This window comes from Vipera ursinii (assembly GCF_947247035.1).
Source record: "Vipera ursinii genome assembly, chromosome: 10".
NCBI classification, from domain to species: Eukaryota; Metazoa; Chordata; class Lepidosauria; order Squamata; family Viperidae; genus Vipera; species Vipera ursinii.
Genome location: NC_139520.1, coordinates 19,600,464 through 19,626,677, shown reverse-complemented (window position 1 = coordinate 19,626,677; position 26,214 = coordinate 19,600,464). Strand labels below are relative to the sequence as shown.

Sequence of the window (26,214 nt, the reverse complement as noted above, 5' to 3'; positions counted from 1 at the left end):
TGGTAGTTGAAGAACAGCAAAAGATGCTACTCTTAAGTCACTTCACATGCCATTTTTTTGGTTCTTGAGCTTGACACCAGGACAGGTCAGTATTGAGGAAGTTAGATGATTGCAGAGTATTGGTATTAGGATTTGCATCCACGCCAGCATCTGCTATCCAATCAGCAACCAGTTCCTAGCCAAACCGTGACTGGTTTTGTTTTGTATCCCATCGATCAAGTCATTCGGTACCACCTTCAGCCAATTACAATAGAATAGAATAGAGCTGAAAGGGACCTTGGAGGTCTTCTAGTCCAGCCCCCTGGTCATGCAGGAGAACCTATACCGTCTGAGACAGGTAATCAAGATTTTCCCAGGACACTCAGTCATTGGCCCGAACTTCAGACTGAGAGTCAGTTTGGTGTAGTGGTGAAGGCACCAGGCTAGAAACTGGGAGATTGGGAGTTCTAGTCCTGCCTCAGGCATAAAGCCAGCTGGGTGACCTTGAGCCAGGCACTCTCTCCCAGCCCTAGGAAGGAGACAATGGCGAACCACTTCCAAAATCCTGCCGAGAAAACTTGCAGGGACTTATCCAGGCAGTCACTATGAATCAAAACTGATTCAAAGTAAAAAAAAAAAAAGTTCAGAACCCTGGCAAGGATTGTACTGTATGTTTGTGCATTTTATGAAGCAAAAATGAATCCCACCCAGGAAAATACTAGCCCAGAATTGTCCTAAAAATTAATCCCCTTCATCTTTATTCTACCTGCAATCCAAAGCTGTACCCTTCACGTATAATTCTAACCCTTTGAGGTACCCTTTGTTATGTATTAAGCTTATTGCAACACCTAAAGCTGTGTATAAGAATCACCACCAGGAGGCGTTGAACTGTAACTGTTTTGGCAGGAAGCATTTTGGCAGGAAACAGAGGTTCAAACCGATTGGTTGGTTGAGTACCTGGCCAGGTACTGGCCAGGTTTATATAAGAGTGCAGGCAGCCCCTATTCCCCAGTACAGTCACTTCTACCCAATAAAGAGCTGATATGTTGTACTCATCGTCTTGGCGTCCTTCCTGCGCTCCAGAACCCACTACACAACACCCTTCACAAGCCCCTCTCAACTCACTTAAGAAACTGGACAACACACAGAGCAGATCGGTTTTCTTCCTTTATTGGTAACGCTGATGTTTGGTATGTACACTTTTCATTTCATTTTCTCTTTAAAAAAAATCCTTTCTACGAACACCATCCTTCCAACGGGGTCTACAGTGGAAGGTTTGCATTGCCTGATGCTTTAAATCTAACCATGAAGAAATGGGTGGATGAGAGAGAGGAAGGAAGGAAGGAAGGAAGGAAGGAAGGAAGGAGAAGAAGAATAAATCGTGAAGTGTTCAAACTTGGCCTTTCTTATAGCATGTCAGTTTCAAATGTCTGGGTCACTCCATCTGTGTTTCTTTTAAGACCTGTAGATCACAAAGTGCGTGAAACATGGCTGGTTTTATGTAAAGATATGCCTTTTTTAAAAAAAGGTAGTCCTCGACTTACAATCATTCATTTAGTGACCATTTGAAGTGAACACGGCACTGAAAAAGGTGACTTTATGACCAGTTTTCACACAACTCTTGCAGCTTCCCCATGGTCACGTGTAGGCTGCTTGGCAACTGGCACATACGTGTGACGGTTGCAATGTCCTGGGGGGGGGTGTTTCCTGTGATCATGTCTGATGACCTTCTGGAAAGCAATGGGGAAGCCAGATTCATTTAACAACCGTCTTCCTAAACCGCTGCTGGGTTTCCCTTAACCACCGTGGCAAGAAAGGGCATAGAGTGGAGCAAAAGTCACGTAACAGCTGTCTGGCTTAGCGATTTGAAATTTGAGGCACAATTGTGGTGATAAGTTGAGGACAGCCTGTAGTTTAAAAATAAGCTTCTTCCCCCGGCACTCCATCGCCTGCGTTTCAGCGCTTTACACAATATTCCCAGGCAATCTGGGCCACTGCGTTGGCCTTTTTGTTGTTGTTGTTGTTGTTGTTTGCAACACCGTGTAAAAAGAAACAGGAGTGACAAATGAACCAGTAAGGGATGCCAGAGCTCAAAGCTCTTCATGGAAGAAAAGCAAGGACCCCTTTGGGCGAATCTGACTTGAAACTGATAAGACCCCTAATGCAATGTGGAAAGTTCAGAGGGCAAATTCAGAATATAAAGTTCTCCCTTTCAACCGTTGAGTTACAGGTTGGGAGGCCTGAAGGCTTTTCAAAGCTTCCCTCATTGGAACTTTCTCAAGATTCAGGATGGTGGTAGAATTTCATTTCATGTCCAACCTGACACGAGGAACAAGACCTGTGCTTTGCTGGACCTGATTCTTTCAGGCCATAAAAGTCTAAACTCTCCATTTTTCTCCTCTCTAAATTTAGAAGCGTAGCACGTTGGGAGTCGGTGCTGAAGGCTGAAGGCACCGACTTCCTGGCATGCTAACTTTCTACATTGAGGGGCAACGGCAGGATCCAGCCAGTTCGCACCGGTTCGGTAGAACTGGTAGCTAATTTTGTGTTGGCCAGGTCCAAAATCGACTTCCAGAAGCGGCATCCACACAGAGAACCGGTTGTTCACATATTTGAATCCCACCACCGTTTAAGGGGGAATATTTTGATATCTTCCTATAGTTTGCTAATGATTGGTTTCAAAAAGGGGAACAAGATTGCTGTGGTATCGTATCTTTAGCCGTAGCCTGCCAATCTAGAACACTGAACAATAATATCAGATCCAAATAGCTTAAATGTTGAGATGAAAGGAGAAGAAATCTAGCAAATTCTGAATTCTGCTTTGGGAGAAGGAAAGATTTGACGGGACTTGCTTCCAAGTCAAGGTGGTTTATCAGATGAAACTGTTGTTTCAAGTGGTGGTATTGAATAGGTTGGGCTGGTACCAGACAAGCCCTGAATTAGGATATAGCTCTATTTCTAATGGTGGGTAAGGCATAGGACTCTTACACATCAAAACATATATAAAATGGCGGGTTAGGAAAGGGATCAATGTACTCAGCAAGCCAGCCAGTCTGATTTCACATTGCCAACTTTAACAATCTTTAAGCTTTGATCTTCCAGTTTCAGGTAGTACCAGTCCTTGAAAAAGTAGCTGTGGCCTGTAAGAAGAAAACAAATCTCAGCAGATTTACATGATGTCACAGTTCTGCGACTCCCTAGAAAAGGTGGCTACCTAACCTGGGAGTCAACCCAATGGTTGGGTTCACACATCCCTAGGGAATCCAGATAAGCAACTGTTGTGTTTACAGGCCTCCAAAAATAAATCATGGTATGAGTTGCCATGATGGTACGAGTCACAGATTAAGGTAAGATCCCAAACGTGCTTTTTCAGGAGACAACTGGACTTTCTGGTTTTTCTTTGAAGATGTTTTGCTTCTCATCCAAGAAGCTTCTTCAGCTCTGCCTGGATGGTGGGCCTCAAGGACTCTCTAAAAAAATTCAAATGACCAGCTGTGTGCAAGGAGGATAACTCCTTCCATTCCTCAGTGGTCTCGTGAAAAAGCATCTTTTGGATAATTATGACCTGGTTGACTGAGAATCTCCATAGACATTGTGGTAAGATGTTGCTGAACCATCAGCTCCACTCTAGGGAAACGTAATGTAGAGTACTGTGGGAACTCTGTGACTCCTCTTCAGTCTCCATCTGACCCACCAGGTTTCTTCATGTTCCACAAAGATGTTTAAGGAAACCCTCCACTTTTTTTTTTCCTTCACCCCAAATCCCGCCCTGTTCTTTTCAGACTTCTTATCTCTTATCTCCAGGTTGGGCTACAAATTGCCATCATTTCCAAGGTTACATCCTGTTTTTGTGACTTGCGAACGCAAGTAAATATACAGGTCCCCAGGGTAATGTTGCAGAATCCAATCTGAGTGGATCACTGGGAGCAAAGGTTTATTCTCCCAAGGGAAATTGTTTTTGTGATTTGTTGAAAGTCACCCCTCCCGAGTAGGACAAGTTGGGTTATACCAGGGGTCGGCAACCTCGGCTCTTTTATGACTCGTGGACTTCAACTCCCAGAATTCCTGAGCCAGCTATGCTGGCTCAGGAATTCTGGGAGTTGAAGTCCACGAGTCATAAAAGAGCCGAGGTTGCCGACCCCTGGGTTATACAGTTCAGCAGAACCTGCGTGATTTGAAAGATCCATTCTTTGACCACCATCCCCGGTTCCTCTAACCACCACCATCACCCCACCAAAAAGGTCAAATTTTTCTCCCCATCCATTCTGGAAATGCTGCATCTTTTATAGTTGTGCCACTGGGGACAGGGACAGGGCGGGTGAGAAGCTTTTTCCTATGACTGATGGCTAGGCAAATCTCCATCCCAATGCATAATCCATAAATGAAGGCTTAAAGGAATCGGTCCATTGCAACTGTAAAACCTTGACCGAGTGAAGGCTATTCTTTCAAGAAGCCAGTAAGAATCATGTTACGGGAAATATTTTTCCCCCTCTTCCCTTCTTTTCAAGCATGCCTTTTTTTTAAAAAAGTGGGGGGAGGGGGGAGAGATGGGGACAGAGAGTTAAAAGCTTGAATTTGAGCTTCCATTCCACTTTCCCAACTCAACCCATGTGAAAAGCTCTCAACCGTTTAAGGACATTCGATTCAAAGGAGGGTTTTTTTCCCCCTGCTCAACCTAATAAAGGCAGGATTCCTTAACCAGAATCTGGGCTGCATTAAAAAGGGGGCTAGGCTTACTCTGCTGGAGACGAGTTATTCAGACAGCCCAGCAAACGTTTAGCAAAGGTCACCCTTCCTAAATTTCCTTACAGCAGTGGGAGATTTTCACCAAAGAGAAATTTACTCTGGAAGCAGGCAAATTGCCAAAGCGGTCGGCCTATTCAGTGACCGCAGCAGCCGACAATGTCTCCAAAAATAACGCAGTAGCAGACTGAAGTACACTAATCAATCTCCCACCCACCCCCTTCCAGATATATATTAAAAAAGAAATTTTTTTAGAAAACAAGATGGCAGCTCACCACTTCCGCTGACTTCCAGGGCAGCATCTAAATTGTCTGGGACGCCGTTCCAAGCATCTGCAATTAATTTAGGGAACCCAGGATCCATTTTCTTCTTTACTTCGTTGTATCTGTAAAATACCCAGGAACAGAAAAACACAGGTTTCTTTCTCACCTATTATCCTGGTCATCTTTTCATCTTTCCTACTGTATTGCCTTTTTCCTTAGCTTCTTATGACTATAAGTTTCTTGTTTGTGTCTCATGATTTATGTTGATGGACTTCATGTAGTATCCTGTTATGATTTATATTGTTTGCTTGTTTAGCATCCTATGACTGTCACTGAGCCTGTATCTTATGATTTATGATGATGGCATTTTATGATTATGATGGTGATCTATCACCCGTTGCTTGTATGTACACTGAGAGCTTCTGCACCGGAGACAAATTCCTTGTGTGTCCAGTCGCCCTTGGCTAAGAAAGAATTCTACCTTCTATCTTCTGAACTTAATTGGACATGGGGGGAAAAAAAGTGCTGGAAATGTGTGAATCTGTGCAATTTTCCTAACTTCCTGATGCTTCGGTTTCCCAGCACTGGAGCTGCAGGATTTCTTACCGCCAAAATTTGTCCCCTGCAAAAATGTAAGTCTTCTTGTTTTTGCTCCAGTTAAAGGCCGCATTGACACGTTGAACATCTGGAGGCAGCCCGAGATTGGTAAGCCTCTTTGGATAGCCTCTTTCCAAAGTGCTGGCTGTATAAACCCAGTATTCATTTCCTAGGAAAATAAAGTATCAAGTTCTCACCATCTCTCTTGAGATTAAGAAGTAAGGGAAAGAGGTTATCTCAGTCAAAGGGTCTTGGATTTCAGGAAGTGAAGCTAAATTGTGTAAATTAGGAAGGTGAATTAGGACAGACCAAACACTCCATTTCAAAATTAACCCCCTACTCTTTAACATTATCTCTGCATGTGACAAAACTGGGCATAACATAGGAAAGTGTTCTCCTGCTTCGTTTGTTCCTTTCTGTTGTGGCCTGCTTTGTGCAAATTATTATTTATTTATTTTATTTATTTATTTTAATTCCATTTATATCCCGCCCTTCTCCGAAGACTCAGGGCAGCTTACAAGCTTAGCAGTAGCCTTCATTCTATGTATATGCCTGCTTATTAGGGCTTTCACACACACCCCAAGCAGCATTATTACAAAGTCAGCTTAATTGCCCCCAACAATCTGGGTCCTCATTTTACCTACCTGGGAAGGATGGAAGGCTGAGTCAACCTTGAGCCTGGTGGGATGCGAACCTGCACTAATTGCAGGCAGCTGGTATTACTTAAGGAGGCATTAGCCCACTGCTCCACCAAGGCTCCACCAATTAAAGGCTGTGGATTTGACTAGAAGGTGACTAGAAGACTTGTTGAGGTTGGGCTGTAGGAGGTGACCAAGCTGAGTGTGTGTGTGTGTGTGTGTGTCAAACTCATGAAATGAAAAAAAAATAACTAGGGGTAACATGATAGCAGTGCTCCAATATTTGAGGGACTGCCACAGGGAAGAGGGGGTCCTGTTCCTCTGGTTAATGGTACTCACTATTAGGAAGTTTCTCCTTAGTTCTAGGTTGCTTCTCTCCTTGATTAATTCCCATCCATTGCTTATTGTCCTGCCTTTGGGTGCTTTGGAGAATAGGTTGAACCCCTCTTCTTTGTGGCAGCCCCTCAAATACTGGCATGTTGCTATCATGTCACACCCAGTCCTTCTTTTCTCTAGATTAGCAGTACCCAATTCCTGCAACTGTTCTTCATATTTTAGTCACCATGCCCGTAATCATCTGTTGCTCTTCTCTGCACTCTTGCAAAGTCTCAACATCTTTTTTTTTATAATGAGGTGACCAAAACTGGATGCAGTATTCTTCAAGCCACCAAGGTTGAAAAACACTGTCCTAAATTTAATTAACCTATACATTTAGTTAGTAATAAATAAATAGTATTAAAATCTTTGTTCCTCCTAAAAAAAAAAACCCAGGACGTGAGGCTATGAAGCATGGACTGAAGTGTTTAGACTATATCCAGCTATCATGTAATACGATGCACAATCATGATTAAAATGCCATTCAGCTATAAAAAAATCACTCCCCAAGACTTCCCCCCCTCCTTTAAATAAATTTCACTGCATTCCCGCTTGTTTTATTCTCCTTCACTCTCTTGTGTTGATTGTGTGTTGTCATGTAGCAGATCAGAGCAAAAAGATTTGCTATTTATTTTGGTCTGGCTGGGGCAGCCACTGAAAACTATTTCCCAGATCAGCTGGCATGGCTGCGTGAAAATAGATCATCTGCAAGTAGATGAAGTTTCATTTTGATTCCATTTCTCATTTGGAGTGGTTGAAACTTTGGTTCATTGCATGTCGCCCCACTCCGAGATATACAAAAAGTCCATTTTCACATAAAAACACTTTGCATTCAAATGTGAATGCGATTTTGTGCCGGTTTCAACAACATACTTTTAAAACTCTCCTGTGTAGTTTACTGTACAAAACCTATCCGTTCCTTTGTAAAGATTTTTCTCTAAAATATAGAAGAGGGGATGTTTGGGTTGTTTGTAACCGAAACGCAGCCCTACAAAATTTAAAGCAGGGCAATTTTTGAAAGACAACCATGTTTGGGTCAAACCACAATACAGAATGACAGAGTTGGAAAGGAATTTGGAGGTCTTCTAGTCCAGAGGTCCCCAACCTTCTGGGCACCAGGGACAGGTTCCGTGGAGAGAGGTTTTTCCACTGACCGGAGGGTGTGTGGTTTTGTGTATTGCCTGCATCCCACGGATGGGGCTTTGCTTGTTCATGTGGACTGGTTGCTGGCATGCCGCGGCCCAGTACTAGTCTATAGACTGGGGATTGGGGAGCCCTGTTTCTAGTCCAACTCCCTGTTCATGGCAGGAGACCCTATATTGTTCTGGACAAATGGTTGTCCAATCTCTTTTTAAAAACATCCAGTGATGGATCACCCACAACTTCTGCAGACAATCCATTCCAGCTTCTTCAAAAATGGGGCAATTGAATGCCACTTTGGATTGACCTACTAAATAAATGAATTGCTTCCTTCTTCCTAGTATAAAATAAACATGGACTAAGCAACAACGTGACATTAGAACATCTTCCCAGTTGCAATTTCCAGTTGACCCTGGAGGCCAAATCTTCTGAAGAACATCTAACTGGGGCAGTTAGCTTTACAGACGTCCGTGTGCGTATTTGTGTGTGTGTGTGTTTAGATGATTTCAGCCCAACCCTACCTGAAAAAAATACCGACTTCTCTTCTTGAGGGGCTTCGTAGACAGCGTCAATTTTTTCTGGAAGATCAGACCAAAAAACAGCAACAAGCAAAGGTCCCGTTGGCCGGCTCCTTTCGTTAGCTGTTCTCCAGAAGAATCTAGCCGAAAAGTTACAAGCAACTTTATTAGCAGATGTGCTTTTTAATCCAACTGAGCAGAGTGCATTCATGTGTACATACGCGCACACAAACACACATCTTCAACAATGTTTACATTCTACTAGTAGCATAAACATTGAAGTACAGAGGTCTTTGTTATTATTCAAAGCATCAATCTTTTATCGGTTGTCCCATGAATTTCTTAATGTGTTGTGCCCAGACGTTTACCATTTATAACAATTTTCTCCAACACTCACATTAATTCTTAACAAAGAACAACAACAACAAAAAAGCAAGCAAGAAAGATGGAATAGCGGGTGCTTCAATTATCCTAGCAAATAAACTCATTTACAAGGCACTTAAATTCTTTCAGCCTTCTCCTTCGCTGTACGCCGAACAGATGGATATGCGTTTGGCAAAAGCCAACATTTGTATTGTATTCCATTACTCTGGAAGATTATGATCATAGCGACTAAAAAAGATCAAATCTAATAATCATCGATCAAACAGCTTGGCTGTAAATGAAACCCGGGAACATTAAAACTGTTCATCAGAGGAATGAAAGGAACAATTTAGAAGCTGTTGAGCTTAATGCCCTCTTTCGATTTATGAACATTACAAAAAAAAAAAAACTAACTCTGGTTTGGTATCCGCAGCAGTATGTAGGAAATTATGGGACAGGATGTTAATAAAAACGTTATTGTGTATTTTTTTTTCCCTTCTCTCTCCCTCTCTGATGAGCAGTTCATTTTGTTTAAAGAACTCCAGAACTAATAGCTGGAACCAGCTGGTCCATTTTTCACACAACAAGTCTGCAAAAGCTGTACAATAAGACAAAGCTGCCATTTGATAGATATTGAGCAAATGGCTCGTCAGATTACAGTTCTTAGTTGCATTATCTGTTTTTTGTTTTCATTTTTAAGTGAGAGCTAGTTCTCTGGATGAGTGGGGAAAAAACCCCCAACCCCAACTTTATAGCTGTAATAGTGACATGACCACAGTTGAAAATTTCAACACGTCGGTCCGAGTCACACATTAAACTTGGTCGGGTTTTTTTGTAAGCACTCTTTCATTGTGCATGTTATGAAACTATCTTGAATTTAAAACTCAACTCTTCTCCCCAAACAACCAAGCTTTATAGTAACCCAGCTTAGCCTGATGTGCAAACGCAACTGTTAGAGCTTTCATTTGGGAATTAAACATGGTTCCCATCCAGCTGTTGTCACACAAAGCGTGGGTCCTTGTGCAAGTAGGTAGTCCTCGACTTATGATCACACTTCAGCCCGAAATTTCTGCCAGTAAGCGAGACAATTATTAAGCGAATTTTGCCTCATTTTGCAATCTTTCTTGTGGCACTTGTAAAGTGAATCTCTGTGGTTGTGAAGTTAGCAACACAGATGTTAAGTGAATCCGGCTTCCCCATTGACTTTGCTTGTCAGAAGGTCGCAAAAGGGGATCCCACGACAACCGTCACAAATATGAGTCAGTTGCCAAACGTCTGGATTTTGATCATGTGACCACAGGGACGCTGCAGTAGTGATCCTAAATAACTTTTTCCAATGCGGTTGTAACTCTGAATGGTCACTAAACAAATTATTGTAAGTCAAGGATTACCTGTAAGGGTATGTGAGAATGGCCTACAGAGCTACAGACTAACCAGCATATAAAGCCTGTCTCCGGCCACAGAAGATTGTGGGAAAAAGAAGGGACTTTCTCTAGTTTTCTGGATATTAAAGGGGGAGATAAATACTTGATAGGCCCTTCTCCGGCCCCCACTCACCTGTCTTTGAAGAAAAAGATTTCGCCCCTTATCTGAGCCACGGCATCAAAGACAAGATCTTGGCCACAAAGTTCAGGTGTCACCGGTCCAAGGGTTGGCTTTGGGCCTGGTCCTGGTCCAACATCAGTAGAACCCCCTGCAAATCAAGAAAAAGTCAACAACAAAGCAGCAGACGTTCTTGTTGTAAGCTTAGAGATCAAAAAGGGGAGTTAAAGCACATTATGAATTTGGTTAATTTTGTAACGGATAATTTTAGTTAGAATATGATTATTATATCTATAACCCTGTATTCAGCTCTGGGAAGTGGGGGAGGGGAAGAGGGATGGTTTGGGGTGGGTGGGTTTTGGGGATATGTATTGTAAACAATTTTTTAAAACTCTTTAATAAAAAAAGAGAAGCAATATCAGGAATCCTTTATTCTGGTACTGCAAAAAAAAAAAGAAAGAAAGAAAATTAAGCCTCTCATAACACAGAAGAAGAAAAGTAAAAGAAGGGGGCAGTTGGTTTTCTTTAAGTGATTCACCAGGATTATTCTACCATTTTAGGTTCTCCTGGAAAAGCTTGAACACCAAGATTAATAACGATAGGGAATCAAATGTCTCAGATATGTTTTAACCAACTGGGAGCTTCACCGTAAAGTTCCTGGATTCCTTGAACGTCATCTTGAGAAAGACGGAAGTGCTTGGTATAGGTGTAAATGGGGGCCATGAGCGCGCCAGGATCTTCAGAATGCTCCAGTCCCATTGCGTGGCCAAATTCATGAGCGGCCACCAAGAAAAGACTGTAGCCTGAAAGAAAATAAAGTCAGCTTTTTATGGCTGCTAGATGGCATTGTCCATAGATCTCTTTGGGTAGTGAGTCTAACCTTTTTTTTTTTTTACAAGCAGTTTATGGTGTTTTGAAGACATCTAAGACAGAAGATGTAACAACTGCTCTGAAGAACTGTCCACGATGTTTGGATGCTATAGCTCATATTTAAACAATTTGTCTGCTCAGAAGAAACGGTTACAGGACTGAATGCATGATATTCTGTTATTCTGTTATATCGTAATGGTGCAAATGAATCTAACAGAGAAAGGACTATGATCAATATCAAAATTTCAGTTTACTATTTCTAGTGTTTCAGACTTCCCCCCCCCCCAATAGATAGGAAGGGTACAGGAGAAACATGAAGACTATTCCTATCTCTGATCTATGCATACCTGAACTGAAGACCATAACATATAATAAACCCCTTTCATGCAACGGCACATGCAATCTTGGAGAAAGCATCATGTATGTGTATATATGTACATTTGTAGAATTCGTTCCAATCTTTAGCTGAATGCCAGATCCTCAGGATGTGGGGATTGTCTCCCCAACTATATCCTTTCCTCCCTGCTTCATTTTCAAGCAAGCCCACCTACACCACTAAAAAAAAAAGTGTAACCATCAAACAAAATTGTACGTTTTTGGTGTTAAGCCATGTTTTGCTGATAAACCATAGTTTTTTTATTTTTTTTTAATTTTAATTCCATTTATATTCCGCCCTTCTCCGAAGACTCAGGGCGGCTTACAAGCTTAGCAGTAGCCTTCATTCTATGTATATGCCTGCTTATTAGGGCTTTCACACACACCCCAAGCGGCATTATTACAAAGTCAGCTTATTGCCCCGAACAATCTGGGTCCTCATTTTACCTACCTGGGAAGGATGGAAGGCTGAGTCAACCTTGAGCCTGGTGGGACGCGAACCTGCACTAAGTGCAGGCAGCTGGTGTTACTTAAGGAGGCATTAGCCCACTGCTCCACCAAGGCTCTTAGTTGGTGGTATTCGTAACTTGCATGAAGTCATAAACCCAAACTTAGAAGTGCCAAAAGCTGGGTTCACAAAATATACTGAGTACTGTAAAATTCAAAACTGTGAAGATTAAAAGGCACATGGTATCTAAACTCTGCTTTTCAGCCACATTCAAACATCCCTGATCCAGCTGTTGGGAAACTTTGTGAGAAGGAATGATTTATGGCTAACTTCACAGTTGACTCATTTGTGAGTTTCTTGGGCTGCTTTGGCATTTTGTTTTTGCAATCGTTTCTGGACATTTGATGATCTCAGCTACACTTCTGAGAATGAAGGAAGCTTGGAAGTGAAATGTTTTGATTCACCAAGGATGTGTTGAGATGCAATCTAAAACTTTAACCGATTTTGCTAGCTTTGAAACATAAGAAAACAATGCAAGAGGGGGCTGTTTTGTAAGCACTATGTTTTTTGATTGTTTGACCTCTTCCCCTGTTTAGCTCCATTAAAACTACGGTCCATTCCTGGCCACGTTTTTGATTCCCTCGGAGGAAAATGGAAGAAATGCTGTACATTTATAAAAAGGAGGAAGAGGAGAAAACTCTCTACCTTGATCTGGGCAAAATCCCCATTTGCGATCTTCATCATAGTTACTAGTTGTAGAGCACCACATCTTTCCGTCTTGACGTCCCGAAGTGGTACAAGAATCATATTTATTCCCAAGGAATATAAAAGGAAAGGCACACGGTTGCCCTTCAGAGTTCCCACCAACGGTAGACATTGCTGCATGAAAATCATCAAAAAGAAATTGAGGCAGGAACGGTTAATAGTATACTATCGAATCCTTGCCTTGTCATTCAGAAGTTTTACTCTCCTTATTATGAATTATTGCTTTGATTTCTAGGACCCTGTAATATGTAGCTTAAGGGACGCGGTGGCTCAGTGGGTTAGGATGCTGAGCTTGTCGATCAGAAGGTTGGCAGTTTGGCGGGTCGACTCCCGAGTGCCGCGTAACAGAGTGAGCGCCTGTTACTCGTCCCAGCTTCTGCCAACCTAGCAGTTCGAAAGCACGTAAAAATGCAAGTAGAAAAACAGGGACCACTACGGTGGGAAGGTAACAGCGTTCCGTGCGCCTTTGGCGTCCAGTCATGCCGGCCACATGACCACGGAGACGTCCTCGGACAAGCGCTGGCTCTTCGGCTTTGAAACAGAGATGAGCATCGGCCCCTAGAGTCGGAAACGACTAGCATGCATGTGCGGGGGAACCTTTACCTTTACCTAATATGTAGCTTGATGACGCTGAAGAAAGGGATGGTAGGATTGCGTTCTTCCAAACAAACTCATGCCAATTGTAGCCAAAATCCTCTTACCTGTCTCTGGACAAAATCCAAATTTCTTGTCCCGGTCATAATCTTCAGTAGTGCCACACCATCTATATCCATCTTGTCTTCCTTCTGTTGTGCAGCTGTCAAAGGATCTTCCCTCAAATATGAAGGGGAATTTGCACGGTTGCCCATCAGAGTTTCCAGCCATGGTGAAAAGAGCTATAAAGGATAAGAGGCATGCAATTAAAACCATGGCAACATCTTTCCAAGTTGGCAACTGGATGCTAGAGACAAGACATTTTGTGAAATGTATCTCATTCTGAAGAGTCCCTGATTAACATATGATTTACGCACAAAGCAAAATATGGTGGGAGTTCTTCCCCCTTTCTGTTCTCTCTAGATATGGAATTTTTGAAAGGTTTGGAAGTCTTCACAGCAGGAGCCAGAAAAGTAGTACAAACTAACACAAGCTATGGGGGAATTTTAGGAGGTGAAGTCCATGGGTCTTAAAATTCCCAAAGTTGAGAAACACGGCTCTAGTCAATATCCAGCCTGTACCTTTTACCCGTCTGTTTCTTCAAAAAGCTGAAGCTAGTTAAGCGTATCACATCCACGCACCACCACTATTCTTTACCACAACCTGTTGTAGCTGGTTGACCTTTCTAGATTCCTAGCGATTTGAGAATGGGTTCCCCCAACCATTCATCTACGTTCTTGTTTGGGCAGAAGACCCCTCTAGCAATGCTAGTTAAGGTGTCTGAATATAGCAAGCATCTGAGTTCCAAGACTTTGTTTACAATAGCTTTTCTTTGGAGAATGGAAAGGGAGCAGAGGCTGTTTAAGACAGAGATATTCATTTGCTAGGGAAGCAGCTTTGGGCTATGAACTTGGTCAGAGTTGGCCTTTAACAGCATATCTTATTAGCTTAACCACTGAACATTTCGGGAGGAAAAGTATGGAAACTTAATGCAGTGTTTCTGGAAATAGTCATTGCCTCAACGTCCAAAGATGGCTTTTTATGTTTAGTAAGCACAGCCACCGAACGTTTCCAAATCCTCTGTTTTTCCATTATTCTCTTTAGCAGCTTTCGACTAGCTTTGATAGCAGAGACAACTCTAAAACTGGAATAACCGTAACAATAATTAAAAAGAGGATCTTCTTTATTCAGTGCTGGAAGGCAGGATCTCAATTCCCAAAGGACAAAGAGGCTTGTGGTTTGTTCACAGAATTTCCCCGTTTCACCTTTCCAAGGGCCGTGAGGTTTTAGGAGGTTTCCCAAAATATTTATCCGTGAAAAGAAAAGGCTTCTATCTTTCTTACTTTCCTGTTTCACAAGTGTTTCCAAGTTTAGTTCTAAAGTAACACACACAACGGATAGATCATCACACGGCCACAAGACGTAAAACAAAATAGGCAAGGAAAGAACAGGACAAATTAGTAAGGGTCTTTCATTCATGGGGAATTTCAAGACAAACACTTTCTCAAGTATGCGTGTTTTTATAAGATTTACAGAGAGATAGGGCTTGTTTTTCTTTCTGCCAATTACATCAAAATGTCTTCATTTACATTCAGCCCAGCTGGAGTTTCCATGGCTCTCCTTCTCCAGAGTTAGTCAAAAGTCAGAGGAAGGTTGGGGGAATATTTTGACACACAGATTTGTTTATATATATATAGTAGAAAAATAGGGACCACTACGGTGGGAAGGTAACAGCGTTCCGTGCGCCTTTGGTGTCTAGTTATGCTGGCCACATGTGTGTGTGTGTGTGTGTGTGTGTGTATCCTGCCTTCCTATAGAGCGCAAATCAAAGAGTAAAAGCTGAGATGCTAGAACTGTAACCAGTAATACATTACGAGTGATAGCCACACCATCATCCATGGGAATTAGCGATGGGAGCTGGGACTTGTGAGTGTTGCGGTACAAAAAAAATTGGATTGAGGGGCTGATTTATTGTTACATTTACCTGTGATATTTCTTTAAAAAGGGAAGGGATTGATGAAGAAGGGAAGGGATTAGTGAAGAAGGGAAGGGAAGAAATGAGTAGGGTAGGGTAAGGAAAGGAAGGAAGAAAGGAAGGAGAAAGGAATGAAGGGAAGGAGGGAGGGAGAGAAGCAAGGAGGAAGGAAGGAAGGAAGGAAGGAAGGAAGGAAGGAAGGAAGGAAGGAAAGTGAGGGAGGGAGGGAGAGAGGGAAGGAGGGATGGAAGCAAGGAGAAAGGGAGGGAGGGAGGGAGGGAAAGAGGGAGGGAGGGAAGCAAGGAGGAAGTGAGGGAGGGAGGGAGGAAGGAAGGATGGTCTCACATAAAATAGCACTTCCTAAGGGTTTGGGGTTTTGCGTCTTCAGGGAATCTATATAACCTTGGAGAAGAGACACAATATGCAGTGTTGAGTAGGGACCTTTGAGTGAGATGAACTCTAACACCTTGACATTTAGAAGACTGGCTCTTGTCTGCTCTTGTAACATCTGCATTTATTAGGCAGCTTTTAGAAAACAATGTTTTGGAATAATAATGTGAACAATGCCACTATTTGTCTAACAAGGACCATCTGTGGGTTTGTTGTTATTCAGTGACTCCAACAAAAAAATGCGTCACACACAAAAGCTCCCAATCTGTCTCCAAAATCCCAGCCCTGGTGTTTCCAGTTTCTTCTTCGTTACATGCAAATATCTGCCAAGCCTCGCTACAATCTTCTAATTTTATGAACTCATTGCAAAAAACAAAACAAAAAAACACCACGCAACATAATCCCTAGTTCCCAATATATCAAGGGGAAACCCTCTATTTTTAATAGAAAAATGTCCTCACGGTAGCTCTAGTGTATGGCTATCTTTGGTGTTAATATTTATTATTTTCATGTTTAGTCTGGTTCTTTTATGGATTGTAAGCTACCTAGAGTTGCCTCTAGGCACAATGAGTAGCATATAAGTCTAATATTGATTGATTGATTGATTGATTGATTGATTGATTGATTGATTGATTGTTTGATTAAATCTTTGTGAGGTGGACAAGGCTGAATCTCAGTGGGCATTCCCACATTCGATGTCTGCCGGTCCAGATAGGGCACACAAATGGGCATTTGCAGGATCCAATCTGGGTTGGTCACCAAGACCAGAGGTTTAGTTTCCTTCCTATGGGAACTTCTCTCTCTCTCCATTCTGGTGAGGGAGAAGTTCCCACAGGATGGGCTCCAGTATGAATCTGAAAGCTCAGAAGACTAAATCTTTAGTCCTGGTGACTGACCCGGATTGGATTCTGCAACATTATCCCCTGGGTTTTGGCATGAATTCTGGTTTCCTCCCCACTCATGACTCGTTGGCTTTGTCTCCTCTCTATTGCAGGGAAGGCACCATAGTTTCACCTCATTGTTTCCCTGAGTTTTTAAATTCAGTGGCGTTTTGCAGCTCCTTCTCACCGCGCTGACTATCTTAATCACCTCAGACAAATTGTCCCTTGGGAGATCAGATGAACTTATGGAAACTAGCCCACGTGAAGATTGAGAAGATTCAACGGTTCGTGTCTACCCTGTCGTGAGACTACAAGACCACCATACCCGATGAAAGCAGCCTGCTTAAATCCCCACAGCCATCCTTCAACTTACACTCATGGGGGCAGAATCCATATTTGCCATCTGTATCAAAGTTGTAGGTGGTCGAACACCACAGAAATCCATCACTTCGCCCTGCATCGGTGCAGCTGTTGTATTCCTTCTCACTAAACAGGAAGGGGAATTTGCAAAACTCTCCATCCGCATTGCCGTATTTTACCCTGACCACTTGGAAGGAGAAGACAGAGGATCCATCAGCAGAACAAAAAGAGCAGCCAATGACAGTTGAGTATGTTCTGAAGCCAAAATGGCTGTCTTACCTTGGCCTTCACCCAGAGTCCAAAATTCATCATCATCAAAATGGGAATCACCTCCAACCCCTGGTCCAGGAGCAAAAGCATGGGCCAGAAGACCATCCTTACCATCAAAAGGATACCCATCACCATGCTCTGCAGAATAAGGAACAAAAGCAAAATGGTGGATCCTGGTATCATGATATCTTTTGGACAGGAGTACTAATTTAAGAGTTATTCCTGCGGTAGGGGGAATCATGAGAATTGCACTGATGTGTGGGTAAATAGGATTCAAATTTACTAGCCCAAAAGGAGATGGATCAGAAAGGTACACATCCATTCACTCTTGAGCTCTTGGGTAGAAGGGCTGATGAGAGAAAATGGATTTTGAAGGATCCAGCAAATAATCCAGACTGTGATTTCTGAGAGCAACAAATGAGTTAACTTCATGAGATCTTAAGCAACACTTGAGAGAGGTGGAATTCCCTTATTTTGATCTTGTTTGTGCCCAGGATTGAGTAAAGCCATCCATTCCAGTGTCTATCAGTGATTAAGGAATCCACTTGTTAATAGAATAACTAGAGTTTCACTAAACTAGACATACCCAACTCCTGCAACCGTTCTTCATATGTTTTAGCCTCCAGACCCTTAGTCATCTTTGTTGCTCTTCTCTGCACTCTTTCCAGAGTCTCAATATCTTTTTTCTTCATGTTCTTCATGTTCTCCTTGGACACAGAAACCTCCTTTTTTTTACAGATTTTTTTTCCTTTGAAAAGGAGGGCCCTTGTAAGGGCATAACCCTTTTATTCACCACTTTTCTACTGGTGGCTCCTGAGGTTGCCTGTGGCTTCTTTGCCATCTTGATTTGACTTGGAGCCATTTGAAACACACACTAGTGGGTCTTTACAATGGGTTACTTATTCACTGGGGTCAAGCCAAGGCAAAATTTCTCAACCCAGAAGATCGCGTAGGAACCGAGATGCTGTATTATTATTATTATTATTATTATTATTATTATTATTATTATTATTATTATTATTATTATTATTATTATTATTATTATTATTATTATCGGCCTACCCCATCGTCCAAAGTTGATCATGATATCTGCCTCTCCATCATGAATTCGGGAGAATTCCAGAGGCGTGACATCACTCCAGACTTTGAAGGCTCGGGCAAACGCATCATCAACCGTTTCAGAATCCAGATCTGGAGTATAGCCTAAAATTCTTAGGAGAAAAATAAGGGTCATCAGCAACAATACAGAACACAGAGCTCCGACTTAATTCTCTCTCATCTGGGCGGCAAAAAAGCTGGACGGCCACCAGAGGGCAGCAGAAAAAAAAATTCCTCTGGGTTTCAAGCCCTGGAGGGGACCCACTTTGTTCCTGCAGAATTACAGTTCTCAGTAACTCTCCCTTAGTAGCCAGACAAGAGAAAGTTTAACCCTTTGGGAGGATTCACTGGGGTCTTTGTGATAGACCTCACACACTTCATCCTGCACACAGACCCATTCGTTTAATGGTGCAATGGGCCAGAGTCTGCAGATAGCACTAACAGATGCAGAAAGGGAATTAATTTCCAAAGCTATTCCTTCTCTTTATCTCCCTTCCCTTCACTCCCCTCCTTCCTGTCTCCATCTTCCTTCCTTCTCCTTCTTCTCTCCATCTCCTTTGCCTTCGCTGTCCTTCCTTATCTCCGTCTCCCTTCTCCTTCTCCATTTCCCTTCTTTCTTCTTCTCCTTGTCTCCCATCTCATTTCCCTTCACTCTCTTCCTCCTCCTCGTCCTCCTCTCCATCTCTTTTGCCTTCACTTTCCTTCTTTCTTTCCCTATCCCCCTCTCCCTCTCCCCATTTCCCTTCCTTGTCTCCATCTTTCTTCCCTTCCTTCTTCTCCTTCTCCTCCCTTTCTTCATCTCCTTCCTCTTCACTCTCTTTCTCCTTCTCCACCTCCACCTCCTCCCTCCCCCACTCCTCCTGTTCTATTTTTTTTAAATTCTGATGGTGAATAGAATCCCTTCCTTCCTTCCTTCCTTCCTTCCTTCCTTCCTTCCTTCCTTCCTTCCTTCTTTCCTTTTCCTTCCTTCCTTCCTTCCTTCCTTCCTTCTTTCCTTCCTTCCTTCCTTCTTTCCTTCTTTCCTTCTTTCCTTCCTTCCTTCCTTCCTGGGGGTGAGGGGAGAAGGAAACTGCATTCTTTAAAACATCACTCTCTAATCCTCCTGTACCTGCGTTTGCAAATTTATCTGCTGAATCATCCTGAACTCACTAGATCTGCAAAACTTGACCAGTCAGCTTGGAATAACTTTATGCATCCTAACATTTAACCCTCTTTTCAAGTAAACCAAAGAAAACTCCCTTGTTAGCTATGTGTTATATACAAAACTCTTGTTTCATTGGATTTGCTCCCAAATCAGCTGGCCAATTGGCTTTTGTTCCACAGCTAATTCCTGGCCAGTCAAGTCATCTGAATGAAGTGCAGAAAAGGAGGACGCATGTAAACACAGAGATGGAACTTAATTTTTTTTAAAAAAAAGTATATTTCTTCTGCCTGAACCTTATGCAACCAATGGGCTACGAAGAGCCGTTTCAAATATCTCCTGCCCTCCTCACCCTGTAATTTCTGCTCAGCTTTATTGCTGCAGACACAACAGGGCTGCAGGATTAATATCATCTCCGGCTCAAAGTGCCAAATCAAAAGTTGTAAGAAGAGAAAGGCAGACATATTGGAGCCTGTGGTGTGCTGTTCCATGGAATTCAACAGAATGCAAGTTTTAGGGGTTTTTTTGTTGTTGTTAAAGAAAAAAGAGAGAGCTTCTACTCTTAAAAATGAGTGTTCTGGAAGGATGCTGCAAGCTTTCAAAGAAGAAGACAGCCATTTTATTAAAAAAAGAATATTTGGTGGAAGGATGAAGGTGGCTCTCTAGAGTTTCTGGAAAGACCTACAGCCTACAGAACGTAATATAATAGAGTCGGAAGGGACCTTGTTGGTCATCTAGTCCAACCCCCGGCACATGCAGGAGACCCTATATCATTTCAGACACATGGTTGTCCAGCCTACAGTGATGGAGCACCCACAACTTCTGAAGACAAGGTGTTCCATTGGTTAATTGCTCTCACCATTAGGAAATTTCTCCTTAGTTCTAGGTTCCAGTTTCCAACCACTGTTTCTGCTCTTGCCTTTTGGTGCTTTGGGAAATACTTTGACCCCCCTTATCTTTGTAAGAGCCCCTCAAATATAGGAACAGTACTATCACATCCCCTCTATGTCCTTTTCATTAAACTAAAAGGTAAAGGTAAAGGTTCCCCCGCACATGTGTGCTAGTCGTTTCCGACTCTAGGGGCCGGTGCTCATCTCCGTTTCAAAGCCGAAGAGCCAGAGCTTGTCCGAGGACGTCTCCGTGGTCATGTGGCTGGCATGACTAGACGCCAAAGGCGCACGGAACGCTGTTACCTTCCCACCGTAGCGGTCCCTATTTTTCTACTTGCATTTTTTACATGCTTTCGAACTGCTAGGTTGGCAGAAGCTGGGACGAGTAACAGGCGCTCACTCTGCTACGCGGCACTCGGGATTCGACCCGCCAAACTGCCGACCATCTGATCGACAAGCTCAGCGTCCTAACCCACTGAGCCACCGCGTCCCTGTTTCATTAAACTAGACATACTCAATTCCTGTAACCATTCTTTTATACGTTTCAGCCTCCTAATTGTTTTCGTTGCTCATCTCCGCACTCTGCAGTTTCCAACCCCTTGCATAGAGTTCACAGTTGACCTACAGATTTGTGGGCTGTCACATAAATGTTGTGAGTACTATGAGTGATTCTGTCTGCCTCTAAACACTCTGAGAAGAATAAACAATAAACAATAGAAACCTTTACTTTTCTACTGGTTTCCTTGCTGGACAATTGCACGCATAGGACAAGTGGAGAAAACAAATATTGGATCTTCAAGAAACACTTTCAACCTCTACCAAGTCATAGGTCACTACATTTGGAGATGGAAGCTCCTCTAAAAGCTGATGATCTTTCCTCCATGTGGTTAGAACAACTAGCAGATCCATGTTTTCCTTCTTGGGGTAATTATGTTCAGAAGACACTGTGCCAGTTGGTACCTACCTGTACGTGATCAGGTTTTTCTCCCATTTTGGTTTCCTGGGAAAGAAATTGTAATTGGCCACATCCGGGTTGCCACACCTGGGCCTTTTCATGGTTTCTATAGTGTTTTGGTCCAGTTCACCAGTCTGAGGAAGGCCAAAGAACTTCTGCATTTTCACCAAAGTGTCCTTCAGGACTAGTAGGTTGCAATTATCTTTGGGACATCCATAATACTTGTTGAGGTATTGCTTTTGGAGAGAAGAAAAGACGGGCAGTGAAAATGGAGAGAAAGAGAAAGGAAGAAAGAAAGAAAGAAAGAAAGAAAGAAAGAAAGAAAGAAAGAAAGAAAGAAAGAAAGAAAGAAAAAGAGAGAGAGAGAGAAAGAAAGAAAGAAACAAAGAAAGAAAGAAAGAAAGAAAGAAGAAAGAAAGAAGAAAGAAAGAAAGAAAGAAAGAAAGAAAGAAAGAAAGAAAGAAAGAAAGAAAAAGAGAGAGAGAGAGAAAGAAAGAAAGAAAGAAGAAAGAAAGAAAGAAAGAAAGAGAGAGAGAGAGGGAGAGAAAGAAAGAAAGAAAGAAAGAAAGAAAGAAAGAGAAGAGAGAGAGAGAGAAAGAAAGAAAGAAAGAAAGAAAGAAAGAAAGAAGAAAGAAAGAAAGAAAGAAAGAAAGAAAGAAAGAAAGAAAGAAAGAAAGAAAGAAAGAAAGAAAGAAAGAAAGAAAGAAAGAAATGGATCTAAATCTCTACCTCTCTTGTTGAAAAAAACAAACACAATTTTCAAATGTTGACTCCCCCAACCCAAAGATCAGCCTTACAGTTGCCTAATTCTTCATTTGTCTTTGGCCCAATTGGCTGAATGTGAATGTGTCTCATGTTAATTAAGTCATCTCTGAAGCTGATGTCAGCCTCAAGATTAGGATGGGCAATGTAACTTTTACTTTGCATAATAATATGATTGGTGTCCGGTGCTGGTCAAAAAGTAAAGAGTGGAGCCAATATCCTGCACAAATCAATCCCAAACATAAACCAAACAGGCAGAGGTTCAGCCATTCCATCATGACTGCCACTTGAGCTTTTGACACCTTGATGATATCTACGGTTGGGAAATAACAGCTAGGTCAACGGCTTTGAACATGAACAGAAGGATTAAGTCTAGTCTTGAGCTAGTCTTTCATTCTTAATGTTCAGCAGTCTTTACACTGAGACTTTGCAACTTTCAGCCTTCCATGAACAACTATAGCAGGGGGGGAACGTGTTGGTCTTCAAACTACAGTAGTCCTCGGCTTACGACTAGACTTGGGACCAGAATTTCCATTGCTAAGCAAGTCAGTTGTTAAGTGCCTGACAAGACCTCTCTCTCTCTCTTTTTTTTGCCACAGTTGTTAAGTTGTTATTGCTAAGCACATTGATTTGTGCTTCTTAGATTGTAAGCTGCCCTGAGTTTTCGGAGAAGGGCGGGATATAAATGGGAATTTTTTTTAAAAAAAGTGAATCACTGCAGTTCTGAGTGAATCATGTTGATCCATGAATCCAGCTTCTCTCATTGACTTTGCCTCTGGGAAGGTTGCAAACGGAGATCACGTGACCCCCAGGATGCTGGACGTGCTGGTTGCCAAGTGCCAAAATTTTGATCACATGACTGTGAAGAGGATTCAATGGTTGTGGATGCGAGGACCAGCTGCAAATCACATTTTTCAGTGCCATTGTAAATTTGAGCAATGGCCAAATGAACAATCATTTGAGGACTACCTGCTCATCATTAATATATAGCTTCTATAGGACAGCTTCTGTTGCTTGCCCTCCTCGGAATGGTGAGAACTCAAATTCAGTGATAGTTAGAAGGAAGGGGCATTTAAAAATGGTATTTAGCATCACTTTTCCTCCTAAAAGGGCAGGTTATCTACACCCAGTGGTTCATGCCTATAATCCTCAGAGCTTTATTCAGAATTCAATGCAATTTAATGATAGAGGTAAATTAATAGAGCTTGCTTTTTACCTACAAGCTAAAGTCCAGAGTCCAATTACCCAATAGGACTAGGATCTGAGAGGTTCTTGGTGTTCTTTGAACTTCGTTATTTTCTTGTGAATGTAACATCATCCGTGCTAGTGATAAACTAGCAACTAGCATCGATCATGTTGCCTAGTTTAGGTAATGAAATGTATGAAAGAAAACCACCAGGCTCAGAGAGCACCAAGGACCTGACAGTTCTTCTCCTCTTCCTCCTCCTCCTCCTCCTCCTCCTCCTCCTCCTCCTCCTCTTCCTCCTCTCTGCAAATCCCTCTCCCTTCTAGCATTGATGATGCTACCTAGTTTGGCTAATGAAATGTCTGCAAGAAAACCACCAAGCTCAGAGAGCACCAAGGACCCCACAGTCCTTTGCTTCCTCCTCCTTCCCCTCCCCCACAAACGACCCTCCCCTCTAGCACCGATGATGCTACCTAGTTTGGGTCATGAAAAGGAACTGGATGAGGCTGTCGGCAGGCCCAGAGGAAGAGAGAGAGGCTTTTGGAGGAGTTGGTGGCGGCGGCAGCAGCGTGCTCCAGGGGCGAAAAGAAGCAAGGCCTCTTTAAGGAAAAGGTGGAAAAGTCAGGATCAGAAAAAGGAAAGAAGGCAAGGTTGTCAAATACAAGCTAACCTGAGGGCTAATCCACACGGAGCCCCATTTCCATCTGTCCTGTTTGCTATCGTTCACTCCCTAGAGACTAAAATGGACAATGTGAAATTTGAGTGGGCCACGAACAAGGAGTATATATCGGAGGCGGTGACCCTTTGAGAGCTGTATGCAATGAAATTTCATTTTGATGTATGCCGATTGGTGTACATTCAAAGTGACCATAAAGTTATCATCTATGAAACATCTGCAATAAAACCACCAGGCTCAGAGAGCACCAAGCACCCCTCAATTCAACCCGGAGCTATAAATATTCTCCTTTATCGGTACTAGGATTTGAATTCTACAGTTTGGCTGCAGTGGTATATCATGATGAAGCTCAAGAGAAAAGAGAGGAATTTACACAATAAAGTAAGCCGCTCTTTGTTGGGGTTTTCTTATTTTTATTCTTTTTACATTGGGTTTTTTTATTGTTTGCAAGCTGCCCAAGAATCACTTGTCAGTGAGTGGGCAGGCATATACGTCTTCTAGGTAAATAAATAAACTCTCAGCTACTTCTGTGCAAGTCACTGGAGCGTGTTTCTCCTAACTTATTTTCTAGACAGTCAACTTTTAAAGAGTCACTGAACAGGCAGATGAGGAATCGTAATTATCATACGAAACATTTTATAGCCCCCTCTCCAACAGATTTGCTGCAAACATAACCCTGGCAGAGCTCTAAGGAGCAATTACTGCCTTTCAAGATGAGTTTGAAGACTCCTTAGTAAGTTGGCTGAAAAATTAAGCTTTAAATAGTAAGTGGGCCTCTCTGACTATGTATAAGTAATACATTAAGAAAAAAAACAGAGCAAGAAAATCATCCAGACGGAAGTCCCGATTATTAAAGCTTATATTTTATACACACATAAAAGAAGAAAAAAGAAAAAACAACTTACAAGCAAATTGCAGGTTATCCTGAAAAGAAAAAAAAACTCTAGGGTTTGCTTCAGATTTGTTTATTCAAGCCTCAGAAACCTCCTGATAGACTTTCTGGAATGAGATTGCTCAAAATTACACTGTTTTGACTTGGCTTTACAAGAAAGGAAAGAAAGAAAAAAGAAAAGAAAGAAAGAAAGAAAGAAAGAAAGAAAGAAAGAAAGAAAGAAAGAAAGAAAGAAAGAAAGAAAGAAAGAAAGAAAGAAAGATTGCTTTTCTAAGACCAAGAAGTCAGTCGGTCTGCCAACATTTTTTTTTTATCTCTGGTCTGTAACTTTGGAAGGAGATATGGATCCATATCTTGCACAGACATTGCAGACTATTTCAACAAAAAACAACAACAACAACAAGGTCAACTTACGAATGCCAGTTCTTTGTCAGTTTTGGGGGAAACGTCACCTGGAAACTTAATTATGGGCGATGGGATTAAGGCTGCATCTTCCGATTGCCTGAAGGTGGGTGGTGGAGGTGCAGAAGCTGTATTTAAAATGGAGAGCAGGAGCAGAAGGATTTTTAAAACGCAGTCCACAATCCTGAAAGAAATGTTCTCCTTCATCTTCTCCAGCTTTTTTTCCTCTTTCCTTGTAGCCCTCCTCTGTCAAGGATACCTTGGGGGGGAGAGAGTGGAGTTGTAAAACCTCTTTGCTCCGTTTTTTTATGAGCACATCCTCACTCTCTTCAGAGCTTTTTCACTTCTGCTTGCTCCAGCAATTCCTTTGTATGCTTTCAAACATCCCCAGATGCGCAGGCTCCTAGACTGCTGCCAAAGGAAGTCTGAAGGAAAGAAAAAACCAGATGTGGACTTAGTCAGGCTGAATGTGGTGTTTTTTTTTTCTTTCCACTTTTTAAGGTAGCTTGTGCAAACTGTTATCTTAAAGGAAAGCCAGGAATCAGGAGAGACGAGAAGGGCATTAATTAAGATTAACCGGCAATGAATGAATGAATGCCAGGGGAAAAGTTGCTCTTTTCCTGCAATTAGATGTTAAATAAGGTCGCAGGCTGGGAGAGGAATCAAGGAATCTTTCCATTGTGTTTTTTTAGAAGCTACAAGAAGCAGTTTTAGTCTGACACCAAACTACAGGAGAGTTTGTCTTCTCTTGTGACCTGGGACAGATCAACTGAAACCAGATCAAAGAAATCAACTACAGGGTGGGTGGGTAGACCTATAGGTTGAAGGTGTCCTTAAATGCTTGAATTCTTGAAATAGGCATTAAGGTAAAGAGTAGCTGGATCAATAGCCCATTTGATTGTCTTTGTAACTTCTTTGTAAACTTAACAGGAAATGCCTTTCCCTCTTGCTAATAAAGAGCCCAAAGAATTGTGTTTTGTTTTGTTTTATTTTATGGTAGGGCAGGAGCCTGATGGTTCAATGGTTAAAGATGCTGAGCTTGTCAGCTGGAAAGCTGACGGTGGAGGTTTGAGATTGGAGCGTTGAA

At 42.2% G+C, this 26,214-nt stretch overlaps 1 protein-coding gene across 1 annotated transcript; it reads right to left on the bottom strand.

Annotated features, from left to right (window-relative positions):
- Positions 1–893: 893 nt before the first annotated feature.
- Positions 894–25,737, bottom strand: MMP2 (matrix metallopeptidase 2). The gene is made up of 15 exons (XM_083370605.1): positions 25,140–25,737; positions 21,219–21,445; positions 18,188–18,336; positions 17,135–17,263; positions 16,869–17,042; positions 13,318–13,491; positions 12,557–12,730; positions 10,806–10,961; positions 10,174–10,309; positions 8,257–8,393; positions 5,592–5,751; positions 4,998–5,107; positions 1,576–3,119; positions 1,101–1,518; positions 894–1,056 (listed from the first exon to the last, which is right to left on the bottom strand). Exons 1-13 carry the CDS (start codon positions 25,332–25,334, stop codon positions 3,016–3,018), a joined length of 2,025 nt encoding a protein of 674 aa, XP_083226731.1. The 5' UTR covers positions 25,335–25,737; the 3' UTR covers positions 894–1,056; positions 1,101–1,518; positions 1,576–3,015.
- Positions 25,738–26,214: the final 477 nt, after the last annotated feature.